Source organism: Microtus pennsylvanicus, chromosome 11 (assembly GCF_037038515.1).
Source record: "Microtus pennsylvanicus isolate mMicPen1 chromosome 11, mMicPen1.hap1, whole genome shotgun sequence".
NCBI lineage: Eukaryota > Metazoa > Chordata > Mammalia > Rodentia > Cricetidae > Microtus > Microtus pennsylvanicus.
In genome coordinates this window covers 92302826-92319472 of record NC_134589.1, presented here as the reverse complement: position 1 = coordinate 92319472, position 16647 = coordinate 92302826, and the positions used below count along the sequence as shown (strand labels likewise).

The following is a 16647-nucleotide window of genomic DNA, read 5'->3' as shown; positions in this document are numbered from 1 at the left end:
ATGAGGTTTGTGTCTTTTACTGTTGTTTGAACAGGGCCTTACTATGTAGACCTGGCTGACCTGCAGTTCACAAATATCTGTGTGTCTCTGCTTCCTGGGTACCAGGATTAAAGGCTTGTGTCTGGTGAATTTAAAAATCTTTCAGAATAAAGATTTTATGCTGTCAAGATAACTCCCTGTAGTTCCTACAGAGTTTGCCAGGTTTTTAGGTATGTTTAAAATAGATTTAAAATCTGTTTTGTAAAATTGTTCTGTTATATAGCTGGACTGTAAACTGTTCTTTGAGATCAGGTACCTGAGCTGGGTGTTCAGCAACCAAACTTAGAGACCTAAGGACAAAGGGGATTTGAAGACACCTAATACGCTGGCCCTTACCCTCCAAGTGACCTTAGCTATATTCTTGCTGTGACTCAAAGGTCAGCTATGTCCCAGGAGAATCTGGACAATGAGACACCTCTAAGTGTTACAGCTACAGTAAGACACCTATCCTCTGACTGTTGAGGCCGTGGAGACCGAGGTGGACTCTGCATTCTACAGAGGAGGCGGTCATTACAGAGGGAGAGCCATGAGGTCACCAAGACCCTGATCCATTCCACTCGGTGACATACAGAAAACTAGATGAACAAAGGGCACCCCCAAACCCCTAAAAGAACTCAAGGAGTCTAATGGGCCATCATCATTTCTAGCCACCTACATAGTCTTAACACCCAACAGGAAAGTACAACCAAAGATAATTAAAATACTACAAAGTAGGGGCTGGAGAGATGGCTCAGCAGTTGAGATCACTGGCTGCTCTCCAGGCGACCCAGGTTCAATCCCTAGTATTCACATGGCAGTTCACAACCATCTTAACTCCAGCCTCGGGGATCTGGTGCTGTCTTCTGGCCTCCTCGGGCCCTGCAAGCACACGGTGCACAGGGAAACACACACTCCTCTTTAGTTGGTTGTTTTCTTTACTCTTTGATTTTTTTTTTGGGGGGGGGGGGGTCCGGCCACCAAGTTCCCATAAGGATCACACATAGAGACTTATTCTTTCTTATAAACATCTGGCCTTAGCTTGGCTTGTTTCTAGCCAGCTTTCCTTAACTTAAATGACCCCATCTACCTTTCGTCTCTGGGTTTTTTCCTTTTCTTCTGTACACCTTACTTTCACTCTTACTCAGTGGCTGGCTGTGTGGCTAGGTGGCTGGCCCTAGCATCCTCCTCTCCTTGTTCTCTGCTTCCTCTCCTTCTATTTATCCTCTCTGCCTGCCAGCCCCGCCTATCCTTTCTCCTGCCTTGCTATTGGCCATTCAGCTCTTTATTAGACCATCAAGAGTTTTAGACAGGCAAAGTAACACAGCTTCACAAAGTTAAACAAATGCAACATAAAAATATGTAGCACGTCTTTGTATCATTAATACAAATATTCCATAGCATAAACAGATGTAACACATCTTAAGGTAATATTCTACAACATTCCCCCCTCCCCTTATAGCTTCAGTTTACCATGTCCACAGGACCCACACCCACACAGCTATCTGGAGACACAGACTTCACTGCTCCTAATAACTCATTTAAGAATGCCACTGAGACTTTGACCTCACTACAAGTCCTCTGGTATTTACTTGGGGTGGCAAAGCCCACTAAAAGGATCACTCTGATATTTTGGGTAATAACCAAGCTTGTTTGATCAACAAGCCAAACAGGCAGCTTTGCCTCCAAGCTGCGTTAGTTCTCAACACGCTCCTTTGTCCTAATCTATTTCATCCAGCCACATATTTGGGACTTCAAACACTCCAAATTCGCACTGAGTCTCTCGTCTTGACAATTCTTCAGACTTCATGACCCATTTCGAAAGCTGGTTCCACCTGTGGTCAGTCCAGTTCTGGAATATTCTCTACATATCTGCATCAGTCCATACTCCCAAGGCTTGGGGAACACTGTAGAAGAGGGAATGAGAAGAGGGAATGGAAAGACTGTAAACCCCTGCCCACCACACAGTAACTACGCTGAGGGAAGATGGACAAACACCTCCACGTAAGAGACTCAAATGTCTACTTGCAGTAAACACCGTAACCAGTGGATAGAAGAGGATAGAGGCAAAGGGTTCCAAAGGTAGCCACTGTCTTAATATTCATTCAACCCATAGTTTTTTTTTACTGTTTTTACTTTTGTTTTGAGACAGGGTTTCTCTGTGTAGCCTTGGCTGTCCCTGTTCTGTAGAACAGGCTGGCCTCAAAAATCACAAAAATACTCCTGCCTCTGCTTCCCAAATTCTGGAATTAAAGGCATGTGCCACCACTACCCAGCTCAGTTACTAAAGCTTTATAATGGCCTGGCGGTCATTTTGAGTAACACTCACCAAGTGTGTAAAGCTCTTAAAATTATCTCCATAAACCTGATATAGCTGGAGGCTGCGCTTTCACTTCCCAACTGCCCTACCCTGAGTATACAACACAATACACTACACTACACAGAAACTTGTATATTTACAAGCATTTTGGCCAATGGCTCAGGCTTCTTACTGGATATATACATATATTCCCATTTTTATCAGTTTATATTCTACCACGAGGCTTGTAGCTTGTTACCTCCCATCTTGCTCCCCTGGCAGCTAGTCGCATCTCCCTGACTCTGCCTTCTTTTCCTAGTGACTGTTTGGATTTCCCACCTGGCTCTATTTTGTCTAGCTATTGGCCAAATCAGATTCTTTATTAACCAATGGTAATAAAACATATTCACATCATGGATGGGTATCCCCCATCAGCCTGATACTCTTGCTCTTTTGGGAAGGTTAAAGGGGATAATCCTGTGGTTCTACACCTTTCTGATGTTGCAACCCTTTAATACCGTTCCTCATGACTACCAACCATAAAATTTTGTTGCTACTTCATAACTGTAATTTTGCAACTGCTATAAATTATAATGTAATTATTTAACATGTATAATATCTGATATGTGACCCCCGATGGGGTATAGTTGGAAGTTTCTGTCCCACTTGGTTATGCAGCTGTTCAGTCCCAAAGAAACACACAGGGGCTTATATTAAACTGTTTGGCCTATTAGCTCAGACTTACTATTAACTAGCTCTTACAACTTAATCTATAATTCTTATCTATGTTTAGCCATGTGGCTAGGTACCTTTTCTCAGTAAGGCATTCTCATCTTGCTTCCTCTGCGGCTGGCTGGTGACTGTGTTTCTGCCTTTCTTCTTCCCAGAATTCTAGTATGGTTGCCCTGCCTATACTCCCTTCCTGGGTTTTGTTAGACCAATACAAGTGACAAATCTTTACAGTGTACAAGAGTGTTATCCCATAGCATTACTGGCTGAGAACTGCTGAGTTAACCTAAGTGATTGCTTATTCATTGCACTGACTCAAGACTCCACATTCTTGGCCTACCTACTTCCCAACTGACTTACAAGATCTTACTTTACCTGTGAAACAGGATGGGAAGAAAGAGCTGAAGGATGGGAAGGAAGGCTGTAAAATGCTGTCTTCTGGATGTAACTCACTCGTGTACCCACTGCAGCTGTGGCTAGCTGCATACGGTAATGATAGTCTGATGTGGATGTCTTTCTGTATATGTGATGCTTCTATTGTTTAATGACTAAAGCTCTTTTGACCAATGGCTTAGCAGAGTAAAGCCAGGTGGGAAATCATAACACACACATACACACACACACACACATATACACAGAGAGAGAGAGAGAGGAAGAGGGAGAGGGAGAGGGAGAGGGAGAGGGAGAGGGAGAGGGAGAGAGAGAGAGAGAGAGAGAGAAGGCAGAGTCAAAAAGATGCCATGTAGCTGCTGAAGGAGGATATGCTGGAACCTTAGGAATCTTACCGGTAGGCCACAGCCTTGTGGTGATACACAGATTGATAGAAATGGGTTAATTCAAGATGTAAGAGCTAGCTAGAAATATGCCTGAGCCATTGGCCAAACAGTGTTGTAATTAATATGGTTTCTGCGTGATTTCATGTCTGGGTGGCAAGGAAATGATTGAGCAGACTCCGATTTATCAAAAGATAAACACCCCTATGATTTCTATCCCAAGCCCACCTTCTAAAACATAATGCTTACCTCTGAATAATTGTGCCCTTCTTATCTCTGCACCAATGACCAATGGTTGTATCAAGACCATTATTAGATTCCTTCCTGGGAACCAGTTTTGGAAAACAAAAATATCCTGTCTTTAAAAAGCCTGAGAGCTAGCTACTAAGAGTCGTGTGATGAAATCATTACTTTTACATACTAACCTAAAACATTAAAAAAACAAAAAACAAACAAAACTTCATAGGAACGCAACATCCTAAACAGAACTGTAAACATCTATGCTCACACAGAACAGTCCGACCCAGGAAAAAATACCTTGCTTCAACCAAGCAAAAGCTACCTTAGTTAGAACCTGCACAAGGAAAGAGCAGTTTGTCTGAAACGTATCAACGCAAAAGTCCTCAATGAAGACTCATACATACTCGTGTTTCCTGGGAGATATTTATTATAAACCTTTCAAACATTTTCAACAGGGAAAGACACAATTCCTAATTTCTTTAGGATCTGTTTTCTGTTTCTGAGGAATCACGGAATCTTCCACCCAGAAACATGTCTCTAGAGCACTGTGCACCTTTGACAGGGGAAGAAAGTCTCAGTCTCTGGAAAGGAACACTGTAACCACATACCCATTTAACCAGTAAAATGCTGGGCTCACCTGCAGACTCTACCTTAGGACTTCCTATGCCTCTGGTTCCCTTTTTTTCTGAGGTCACCTTATATGCCAATGAGCACTCCTGACAAACTACTCAGCGGGGTATCGCAATGGTAGAACTAGACTGCCCAGGACTTCCCAGCCAGTGCTTTCAAAAAGATGCAACTTAAAAATCAGTCTTGTTGACCTTCAGCTGGTCTCCCAGCTGAAAAAATAGCCCTTCTTCTTTGACTCAAGGGCCTCAGGAGCCCAAACTCTCCTGCTAAATGTACAAATAAAGAGAGAACTGAAGTCCCTGTATTCCCAAGACTGCTGGAATACTAGAATCAGCACAACACCCAAACCATACTGTAGTCAAACAATAAAGCAGGGGCACCCAAAAACAGAATGAAAAGTGGCTCTGAGCAGGTTACTTCAAAGAACTTGAGTTCTTCCTTCTAGAGACTGAACCTCTTAGTTTTAAGCTACTTTTTCACCTCTGAATCTCCCTTAAAATAAGTTTCACTTTTTCTTTATATCAGTTACCAGCAAAATACACCAAATGGGCAAAGAATACCAGCTCTGGATAACAACTTCTGACAACTTTTGCCAAAACTGGGGCAGAAAGAAACCACTCTTTCTAGCCAGTGTGAGTTCTCTGGTGACTTGTAAGGCGGGAGCTCCGAGAGAAGCTTTCCCCGCACTCGGAACATTTGTACGGTCTTTCTCCCGTGTGGGTTCTCAGGTGGCGAATCCGGTTGGAACTGTGAGAGAAACTGTCCCCACACTCGTGGCAGGTGTAGGGTTTCTCCCCTGTGTGGATTCTCTGGTGCCTGATCAAGTTGGATCTATGAGAGAAATTTTCCCCGCAAAGGGGACACTTATACGGCTTTTCTCCCGTGTGTGTTCTCTGATGTCGGGTAAGGTGCATGCCCTGCCGGAAACTTTTCCCACAAGTTGAACATTCAAAGAGTTTCTTCTCCACTCTGTGGGCTCCGGGATTTGTATGAAAGGGGGTGCTGTCATTCATTCCTTGCCCGCACTCGGGGAAAGGGTCGAGTCTCTCTTTCTCGTGGGTTCTCTCGTGAATGACAAGATGTGAGCTGCGAGAGAAACTTTTCCCACACTCCCGGCACCGATAGGGCCTCTCTCCGGTGTGGATCCTCTGGTGCCGAAGCAGATTGGAGCTGTGGGCGAAGATCTCCCCGCACTCAGGGCACTTGTAGGGCTTCTCCCCAGTGTGTGTCCTCTGGTGTCTGTGGAGGTTGGAGTTGCAGGAGAAGCTTTTCCCACAAACGTTGCACTGGTAGGGCTTCTCACCCGTGTGGGTGCGCTGATGGCGGGTGAGGTGGGTATTCTGACTGAAGCATTTCCCACATTCAAGGCACTTATGGGCTTCCTCTCCCACGTGTGTTCTGTGCAGCGACAGAAAATGTGGGTGCCCACCAAAGACTTCACCACATTCTACATCCAGGCGCAGTTTTTCTGCCGCGTGTATTCTCCGGTGCCTGATGAGGTTGGAGTTATTAGAGAAATTCTTGCCGCACAGAGGACACAAATGGAGCTTCTTGGGTGCGTCCTTTGGCTGCGCCAGTCCTCTACAGCTTGTGCTTCCCACTAAGGGCTCCTCTATTTTGTCCCCTGGGGGACATCCCCAATGTCCTTCTTCTCTGTCATCAGGTCTTCCCTGCTCAGGACTCCAGGGCACCTCCCTTCTGGCTTGGCCAGGCAGCAGTACTGGAGGATGGGGACTTTCAGGAGAGGCAGACGCACCAATTCTTTCTGAGTTCTCAAATTTTTCTACCCCTAGGAAGAAAGAAAAAAACCTCTAGATTATTTTAAAATGGAAAAGAGGAATTTCTACAGCCTCTCACAGGCGAGGCCCTGAGAACAGAGCTTAGCTCAGTTTCCCCGTCCCTGTCTGGAAAGCATGCCAGAGAAACATGTGGCGCAGAGACTCCAAGACGCAGGGCTCAGATGAGTCTCAGAACCCTCTGCAGGCCCCCACCCTGCTTTCCAGCTAGCTTTAACCTCTCCGGTATGGATCAAAGCTGAGACTAGACAGAGTGTACCAAGTAAGTCCAAGAGTTAGGACCTCCTCAAATGTAAAGTCTCCACTCCTCATGTGCCTTGCTAAGTGTGCAGGAGACAAAGCAATTGTCCCCAGTGTGCTGCACTGGCCGTGTACTGGGATCCCCAAGTGTCATACACAGTGGGAGCCCTCTTGAGCCGTCTGTCTTCACGTCTCACCTGGGACTGGGTCTCTGGGGCTCCCGCCTCCCTTGTAGCTCGACACACTAGGGTCCCACGGCTTCCCTCCTTGCTCCGCCTGGGTGCTTAAGACTTCCTGACCAGGAATGCAAGATTCTGTGCACAATGAAAGAAACATCACCACACTCTTCACCACGCAGAGAAAACAGTCTTGTTTCCTGCCAGCAGCAGAGAAACCAACTCTAACTCTGAAACATCTTGGTCAGGAAACACAACAAACCATTCCCAGTAGTTATGCTCCAGGAAAAAGAAATTAGAAGACTATGGGTCTAAATATTTTCAAAGAACTTGAATTTGTTTAATGAGAACATACAATTTGTAATTCAAGTAACTATAAAATGAACACGGGATGACCACTTGAGATTGAACTCACTTTAGTGAAAGTGGGCTTTCTAGATAGCGCTAAACTAAATAAACTGTAAAACTCTAGAAGAAAACGTGAAGTCAGTTTTCTTAGAAGTTCTTAGAAGACCATGAGATTAAAACCTGTAAATCTTCCCGGGCTGTGCTAAAAAGAAAAGCAAACCGCTCACTCGGGCTCCAGTAGGAGCCCATTTCCAACAAACCAGTCTCTGCCGTCAGTTGGCACAGCAGCGGAAAAGGACGCAAAGCCCAGAGGGGCTCTCGGTGCAGCAACGCTGCACGAGTAGTGAGTGCGTGCGCAACTCTAACAGCTGTAAACGTGGTGCGTGGAAAACATGTGGTGTGAGGTCTTCCCGGTGTGTGCTTCAGCACAACCAACCACACTGCACACACAACACGGCTGGCTTAGACTGCCTCCAACTTCTTTTTCTCCTCAGACAGGGTCTCTGTGTAGCCCCAGCTGTCCTAAAACTCGCTCTGTAGACTATGCAGGCCTCAAATTCACAGAGATCCGACTACCTCTGCCTCTGGAGTGCTGGGATTAAAGTACTACACCACCACCGCCCAGCACCTCCAACTTTTTACTATGAGAAATTTCATCTACACAGAAAAGCTGAGGACCTATGTAATACATATAGCCCACCTACATTCGGCTAACAGTTTGTCTTATTTTATTGGCATCATTTTTAACCTGTGCACAATTGTTCAACACACACTTTAATTAATGTATTATCTAGCCTACATTGTGTATACACTGTGTATACATTGTTCCAAATTTACAAGCCCCGCCCCTTCCTGGACTTTTACAGGCTAGGAAAGCTAATAATCTGGCATATTAATGCCAGGGCCCTAGACTTTCTGTCTTTGTAAGACGTTTAGAAATACCAATGGAGCACAGAGGGCGTGGATGCCAGATAGAGTGGAGGGCACTGAACATATGATGTGGCCTGTGGTCACTGGATACGCCTGTGCTGCCCCTGGAAGCTCTCTACAGCTCAGACTCTGCCTTCAGTGCCAGCACCAGACACTCGGTCTAAGGATGCCAGTCAGTCTCTCAACTGTGCCACGTGGCAGATGTTTCACTGACCACAGCAGGAGAAACTTCAGAGCCAAAGGGAAGGGGGGGAAAATCTCTTGACAAAACTCAGAGCTCATGGCCAGGAGGAATGTGTGTCCAAGGACCAGGCCACCCTGGTCATACACGTCAGCATCCCAGCCAGAGAGAGATCTTACCTAGCGTGCCCACGTTCTCATAGCTATCTCGCGCCACGTCCCTTGAGAGAGCTCTCTTACTAGGATCCTGATGGCCCCACTCCTGAGAGATATACACCGCCATGTCCTCGAAGTTCTCGGGCAACTGAAATTACACAAGATCTCCTTTAGCATCACACACAGCAAGAACAATTCAAGCAGAGTTACGGTTAAAGGCGGGAAATCAGGAGTGCCAAGGACACACGTCATGGGGGAGGAAGGGTCCCAGGCCTCTAAGTGATGGGTTGAAAAGACATAGAAGCTAAGGGAGGTATCTGATCAGAAAGAAAAGATCCTCCTAGTAGCCGAGGGGCACCTCCCACCCCAAAAAGAGAGGAGAAAAGGAGAGTTCTGGGAGAGGCAATGAGACTTCCACATCACCTGGGAACCAGTCATATCCTTATCTTCCATATTCCCTTCAGGAGGAAAGAGGGAGAGCCAGGGAGCAGATAATGCTGAAGATGACAGAAATCACAATTGAGAACAGTGGCACTAAATCTTGGAAACCCAGAGGATTACAAACAATATGCATTCCCCAGCACCCAGCCTCCACTTTTAGGTTGACATTAAACAAAAGGTAGCAAAGGTGTAATAGCGTGATCTAAAGTAACAGGGCGGCCTTACATCCCCACCAACAGTTCTCTAGCCACACATCCCCACATCAATCATCGAGCTGTAAACTGCCAGTTCTCCACACAAAGGGGCTTTACTAACAGAGTCCCCTTTTCCTCCCACCCACCCCTCACAGAACCCACACCACCACTCTTGGGTTTTTTAAACCACATCTGAGAACCTTAACTTCAGAAACTCTTTCTCCTTGGCACCTCTACTACATTCTACTAAGGTCAGAGGCAACCCCAAAGCCCCTCCTCCCTCCCACCTGCCCAGATAACTGCCCCTCACCCCTCTCCTTTACAGCCTGGGGGTCCCTTTGGGGGCTGGGGTCTAGCAGCTCCTGCAGCCTGGGGCCAGGGCTTCGCTCAGTCTCCATGGGCTCCAGCTTGAAGCTCGGTGACTCTCCTGCTGTTTCCAGTGGCAAAGGCTCCTCCAAAAGCACTTCTGCTCCCCGCCCTTGGTTTGTGACCTGGGAACCAACCCACATCACTCATCATCACAACGGGGCTGACAGAAACGGAAATTAGTACAGGATTCTTAGGACAAGCCTTCAGAAGAGAACCACGGACCATCCCTTTGGTCTTCGCCAAGAGGATGCTTAATGCTAAAGGCTTTAGATTGTGTGTGACTGAGAAAACAGGGGAGAGGCAGGCGAGAAAAAATGAGGGTCCACTGCCAGCACACACCTCAATATACTCTTCTGAAGCTCCTGACTTCCGCTCTCTCCCCCTTTTCCTGGGCGCTTCCATTCACTACTAGGTAAAGCGAACTTATCAGGCAGTGACCACAAAGCCTCAGTGTTTGGCTGTTTTTCAGAGTTCGATTAACAGAGATCCAATTCTGCATCGGAGACTTTTGCCTAAGATACACTGGGTATTAACCACTAAGTATAAGCCTGGGGTGGTGGCATGTCTGTGGTAATCCCTGAACTAGGGAGGTTGAAGCAGGAGGATTGCCTCGAGTTTAAGCTTGGGTTTTACACAGCTAGGATCTGCCTTTTGAAGGAGCAAAGCAAAGTGTGATGGCACACGCCTGTAACCCTAGAACTCAGAATTTTGGGAAACAAGCTGAAGGATCGCCACTGGTCCAGAGCCAAGCTGAGCTACACAGTGAGTCACAGTCAGCTTGGGCTACATAAGACCCTGGCACAAAAATAAAATAAAATCTCAAAGCAGTGGCAGCAGCGTCAAACAAACTTGACATACTGTTCTCCTGACCCTCAAAACTGTCCCCAGACAATACTTTAGCATCTTCATTTTATCAACAGAAAAAGAGGACCAAACAGATTAAGTAGTCTGCTCAAAGTCGCAAAGTACTAACGACAGGACTAACTATGCGACGCTCACACTCTGAAATAAAGTCCTCCTCACTGCCCACTATCGTCATATGGGGAAAATCTGGAAGGAAAATGTTCCAGATAAACCACGAAAATCCCTCTTCCTCATGTAACGTCCACTCAGGACAATCAAGTATATTCGACTACAAAACTAGACTAGCACAATGTTCCCTTCTTCCCGGTCAAGCTACGGATAAAACAGCTCTTTCTGTCACCTGTTGCCTCAGTTTCCCAAGTTCTCTCTGCATACGCTCCACAAGGGTTACTGCTTCTTCGCCGCTCTCTGGGCGCAGCTCCTGCACCCTGCTCTGAATCTCTTGGGGAAGGATAGTCAGGAACTGCTCCAGCACCAATAGCTCCAGTATCTGCTCCTTGGTGCGCATCTCCGGTCGCAGCCACCCATGGCAAAGCTCCTGAAGCTGGCTCAGGGCCTCTCGGGGACCAGAGGCCTCTTGAAAGCGGAACCGCCGAAAACGCAGGTGGGAGGCTTCTGGGCTGGGTTCTGGGTCCGGCGGGGGTACCTCCTGGCTCCAGGTGCAGTCCTCCTCCAGCTTCACGATCAGGAGCCCTTCCGGCTCCTGGGAGCCCGGGCCAGCAGCCATGGTCATGTCCCCAGAGCGCCTAGGTCCCGAAAGCAGCTACGTCGTCCGCCCAGGTTCCGCACAACGGCAGAGCAAGACTGCAGCAGCCGAGGGGGCCCGGGCTCCAAACCCCGCCCGAAGAACCCAGGTAGAAATCTTGGCCCTAGCCCTGCAGCGTCTCCACCTGACCGGCTTCTCGGGCCCGCACAGAGCCTAGCCCTCGGTGCCCGTGGCGGAAGTTCCAGCGCGCGAGTTAGGCGTCATAAGCCAACGGTCGCCGGGCGAGACGGACTTCCGATTTACGTTTGGCTTCCTCAGTCTCCCATTGGGTCGGGTCTCGCCACGTACTCACTGCCGACCAAGGAGAAGGGAAAATTTGCATTAAAGAGCGGGAGGAGAAAGTGTCCACCTGCGGGCGGGAGGCGGGACTACAGAGTGGGCGTGGCTGCCAGATGGAAAGCCGTAGGAGTGGGAATCCCTGGGTGGGTCAGATTTTCTTAGGAAGTTTGCCAAAGTTCCTAAGCCACGCCTGAACTAGAATCCAGCTGTGTTAGAGTGTCATGTTGGGGCCCATAAATGCCGGTCGCAACACCCTAGAGAACTAAAGCCTGCAGCACGCCGCTTACTGGGCTCGAGCTGCGCGGCGACTGCCGGGAAATGTAGTCCATAGAACGCCCTTGTTTGTTTCTGCGCCTGCGATGTGGATCAAGCATCCCACCCCCAAGCCAGCTGAGTTCCAGCTATCAAGTAAATCATATCTAGGTGCCTGTGAGTTAGCCTCCCTTTGCGCGGTGGTCTCTAGTCCTCCAACTTTAGGCAGCTGGTCGACCCAGAAGAAAGAGCTAGGTATGACTTGTTCTCTCGCCATTCTCCCAGCGCAGAGCTAATGGCCGAGCTCTGCGAGAGCAAGATCGCCGACTGCAACTGAGGGAAGATGTGAAGGAAACACCAGGACGGACCCCCTTCTCTTTTGAAGAGAGAACTGCCCAGGCCTAAGAATGGCACGTGTCTGTGACAGCTGATGAAGTCCGCAGATCCTAGGAGTGTGTCGCGAAAACCTGTACTCGCTTACTGAAATTGTATGAAATAGGTTTTATTATAAGTCCGGTGATTGTGGCATCGAGAATCAGTTAATAAGTTTCTTGCCCAAGATAACACAGCTAGCCTATCGCGAAAGCTTAGACTGTGGAACTAAAAATTTGTTTTGGATAACTAACTCTGTGTAGAATCCTGAGCCCTTGTTTCACCACAGGTACAAAGGCCCACAAGGCTGTCAGGGCAAATGCTTATCCAGACGCTATGTAGCACATGGGCAGGTATAGGTTCATTCAGAAAAACCTTGTTAAGGCTTGTGAGGTTGAGCTAGAGAGATGGTTCATCAGTTAAGACTTAAACTTCCCTTCAGGGGACCTGGGTTCTGTTCCCAGCAATCAAGTGGTGACTCACAGCTTTCTGTAGCTTTAGTTCCATGGGATCTGACGCCCTCTTGTGGCCTCCCAGGGCACTGGCGCACGCCAGGCATCTCTATGCAGTTGCAGCCCAAACTGAAAGGTTAATGACCTAAAAGCTTTGGTCAGGAAAGCAGACTTGGCTGATAACACCCGTGGACTGTTGTTAAGATCAATTGCCAACCTGTTTTGGTATTTACTGTAAGCCCCTCCGCGAGCGACCAGGCCCCTCCCCCAAGGACCGCCAACTGCCAGGTTCCACCCATAGAACATTCTAACTGCCCCAACTACTAGACCCTGCCCCCACTCTAAAGAGTAAAATGCCCAACTCTGGACTTGAAATTCTACCAATATAAACACTGGAAAGCTTCACCCTGAAAAGTTCCATCACCCCTCCCCCCAAAAACTCTATATAACCCTGCCTTTTGCTCAGTTCTGTGATTTCTTCCCCAAGCAGAGGCAGTCACTAGAGCAAAACTAAGACTTAGTACTGCACGGCAGAACTGAAATTCCGAAAGAGAGCCCAGGAGAGGTTACTGTGAAAATTCAGCCCAGTTGCCATAAGAGTCCAAGAAAGTGTTAGAAAGGTCCGAGAACGTGAAAGTTTAAGTAAGCTGAGGATAACAAGTTCTGAGGGTCTAAGGAAGCGTTTCTGAGGATGTGGAAGCTTAAGTGAGTCCTGAGGGTCCCAGAAGTGTTGTGTAAATCAAAGTTCTGAAGGGGAAACTATTTCTTCTTTCTTTCCCCTCTTTGCTGTTGTTAAGCCTATATTTAATAGCTGAACCAGACACTTGCATGGTTCACCAGCAGGTTGCCAAAAGGAGATACTCGTCCCTGTAACACCTAAATTGATTTCTAAAACACCTGTCCCTTATTTCTTTCTCCATGATCAAACTAGAGATCACTGTCGATGTCCAGAGGTAAGCTGCCCTTAGAAATCCTATAGAAGATAAGATCTAACAACTTCAGACAGACCTTCAAAACATAAGACAGACCTTCAAAACATAAGACAGACCTTCAAAAACATAAGACAGACCTTCAAAACATAAGACAGACCTTCAAAAACATAAGACAGACCTTCAAAAACATAAGACAGACCTTCAAAACATAAGACAGACCTTCAAAACATAAGACAGACCCTCAAAACATAAGACAGACCTTCAAAAACATAAGACAGACCTTCAAAACATAAGACAGACCTTCAAAACATAAGACAGACCTTCAAAACATAAGACAGACCCTCAAAACATAAGACAGACCTTCAAAAACATAAGACAGACCTTCAAAAACATAAGACAGACCTTCAAAACATAAGACAGACCTTCAAAACATAAGACAGACCCTCAAAACATAAGACAGACCTTCAAAACATAAGACAGACCTTCAAAACATAAGACAGACCTTCAAAACATAAGACAGACCTTCAAAACATAAGACAGACCTTCAAAAATATAAGAAGCAACCTGATGCCTCCGACCAATGGATCCCTTCCTAACCTTTCTTCTCCTCCTTTTCTTAATCTACTAGTTGCGACCTGCATTATAAACTTCTTGTCTAGATTCCTTCAGCAGCATATTCAAAAGATTTCTAACCAGACTTTAACCAGTTACTGTTACAGGATGACTAGCCACTAGCTGTGGAGCTAGAGACCTGCAACACCTGGTTACATCTGGACAATGAAGGTCAGGATTGAACCTCGATGCCCCAATTCAACAGGAAGTAGTCTAATGATAACACCTCCCCTTTCCAACTCCTGGTTGTTTATTAATCAACAAAAAAGGGGGAATGTAGGGTAAAAAGGTCAGCCAAAGAAATCCACCCTGGCCCTGAAACCAGAGCCAGTAAAAGAAACCCACCCTGACCCTGAAGCCAGAACCAGTGAAAGAAACACACTTTAACTCTGAAACCAGAACCAAAGAAACACACCTTGACCTTGAAACCAGAGCCAGTGGGAAAAAAAACAAACCCTGGCCCTAAAACTAGAGCTAGAAAGCTAAAAAGGCCCAGTGAAAGAAGCACACTTTGGCCCTGAAACCAGAGTCAAATCTTTCCCTGGCCAACTTGAACACTAAACCAACCAAAAATCTAGCCAATCCTTGAGCAGAAAACTAACCAATCCTTGAGCAGAAAACCAACCAGTCCTTGAGCAAGAAACCTAGCCAGTCTGGACTTGTCCAAGATCAAGGGGATTGAAATCTGCCCATGATGAAAATCTTCACCCTGGAAAAACTCTGCCCTTAAGAAGCCCCATATAAACCCTGTATCTGTTCAGTTTGATGCTGCCTTTTTCCACCATGGCAAGGCAGTCCTGAATTCTTTCCTCCTAATGAACCTCTTGAATGAGGTTCGGGTGACAAGCTACTTTAGAAGGGATGGAGTTCAGCAGAGAAGTAACAACTTTTCTCTGGAGCCTGGAGCAGAGCAGAATAGAGCAGGGTTGTAGCGCTTTTGATGGAGAAACCTTCCTGGCTTGCTTGATACAGGACAGATATTTTGAACATTTTGGAAGAAACCTTTCAAACAAATATGCTTGGGTCTAGAGTAGGGGGAGTCTTACTTCAACTCCAGAGCCAGATTTTAATTGAAGTGGAGCAGCATATGATAACTTAAAAAAATAGGACATTTACACTGTGTGTGTGTGTGTGTGTGTGTGTGTGTGTGTGTAGTGAGTCTACACAAAAAAAATAAGGCCTGGAGCGGAGAAGGAGAAAAGAGAAATAGGGAATGGGGATTGTCTTTCCATTTCCCTGATTGCATACAGCATTTGTAAAGGTACCAAATAATATTGATATCTAGGGTGCCATTAAGTGGCCCTTTGGATTAATTATCTAAAGCTAAATTTGATTGCAAAGGAGAATAAATCTGGTCCTTTCACATCAGGCACCAGGTATAGAGGCTGGAGGTTTTCTAAGAGGCATTCCAAGAGGGAATGAGAGGGTATAGAAGATACATTCCCATGGACAAGAGAGAAGGGAAATGCCATTGAAACCTGTAGTTGTGGTTGTCCCCAGGACTTTGGGAGGACCAAAAAAGGACCAAGCTATTCAATGAGTCATCAGCACACTCACCGGGTCAGGATTTAGCCTGTCTGAGCCAGAGGAGAGACTTGGCACCTGGTACCAGGGCTTTCATGGTATGGGAGAATTGTCTGTAATCTGTCAATCATGTTTTAAATAAATGCTGATTGGCCAGGCAGAAATTGAGGCTAGAAGGCACACCCTTAATCTGGGTCACATCTCCTGCTGGAAGGACAATGGAAAGATGAAGGTTTTGCTCTTTGCCTGCTTGTCCTTAACCTGCTAGCATATCTATTCCTTCACTGGCACTGGAGCACACTTCTTGGGATCCCACCATACACAGAAGACCAGATAAGACACTCAGCTATTGTAGACTATTATTTTAATTGAGCAAAGATGTATTGCATTTATTTATGCTGTAAATATTACTTTAACTGTGTAAGGGTGTGTTGCTTTTTGTTCCTGCTACATTGTTTAATTATATAAAGATGTGTTCCATTTGTTTCACCTTGCCTGTCTTAGCTACCTGATTGGCCTAATAAAAAGCTGAATAGCCAATAGCTAAGCAGAGAAAGAATAGACAGGGCTGGTGGGCAAAGAGAATAAGTAGGAGGAGAAATCTAAGCTTGGGAGGAAGAATGAGGAAGAGAGGATAGAATGAGACAGAGGCCCAGAGCCGTCAACCAGCAGACACAGAGGAGGACATACAGAAGGTAATAAAAATTAAAAGTCCCAATGCAAACAAATAGCATAAAATATCTTGGAGTAACTCTAAACAAACAAGTGGACAGCCTATATGACAAGAACTTTAATCTTTGAAGAAAGAAATTGAAGAAGACACCAGAAAGTGGAAAGATTTTCCATGCATTAGGGTAGGCAGAATTAACATAGTAAAAATGGCAATCTTACCAAAAGCAATCTACAGATTCAATGCAATGCCCATCAAAATCCCAGCAAAATTCTTCAAAGACCTCGAAAGAACACTACTCAATTTCATACGGAAAAGCAAAAAAATCCAGGATAGGCAAAACAATCCTGGGCAATAAAAGAACTTCTGGAGGTATCACAATCCCTGACTTCAAACTCTGCTACAGAG

General features: G+C 46.2%; 2 protein-coding genes across 4 annotated transcripts in view; one reads left to right on the top strand and one right to left on the bottom strand.

Annotated features, from left to right (window-relative positions):
- The window catches only part of Znf597 (zinc finger protein 597), a 324428-nt gene that overhangs the window by 135192 nt on the left and 172589 nt on the right, over positions 1 to 16647 (top strand). The window lies entirely within an intron of this gene.
- Znf263 (zinc finger protein 263) lies at positions 4461 to 11378 on the bottom strand. 3 transcript variants are annotated; one of them, XM_075941725.1, is made up of 6 exons: positions 10721 to 11376; positions 9458 to 9638; positions 8936 to 9009; positions 8537 to 8660; positions 6920 to 7036; positions 4461 to 6475 (listed from the first exon to the last, which is right to left on the bottom strand). In XM_075941725.1, exons 1-6 carry the CDS (start codon positions 11111 to 11113, stop codon positions 5310 to 5312), a joined length of 2055 nt encoding a protein of 684 aa, XP_075797840.1. In that variant the 5' UTR covers positions 11114 to 11376; the 3' UTR covers positions 4461 to 5309. The 3 variants fall into 3 exon arrangements, with proteins under 3 accessions (XP_075797840.1, XP_075797841.1, XP_075797843.1); XM_075941726.1 differs by lacking the exon at positions 6920 to 7036 and having other exon boundaries at positions 10721 to 11378; XM_075941728.1 differs by lacking the exons at positions 8936 to 9009; positions 9458 to 9638.

Bases quoted from the DNA above. Each gene is read 5' to 3' on its own strand.
- Znf263 (XM_075941725.1), bottom strand. From the start codon at position 11,113: ATGACCATGGCTGCTGGCCCGGGCTCCCAGGAGCCGGAAGGGCTCCTG. The intron at 7,037-8,536 runs GTAAGATCTCTC...CATTGTGCACAG, and splicing joins TGAGAACGTGGGCACGCTAG to AATCTTGCATTCCTGGTCAG. The intron at 6,476-6,919 runs GTGAGACGTGAA...CTTTCTTCCTAG, and splicing joins CCCCAGAGACCCAGTCCCAG to GGGTAGAAAAATTTGAGAAC.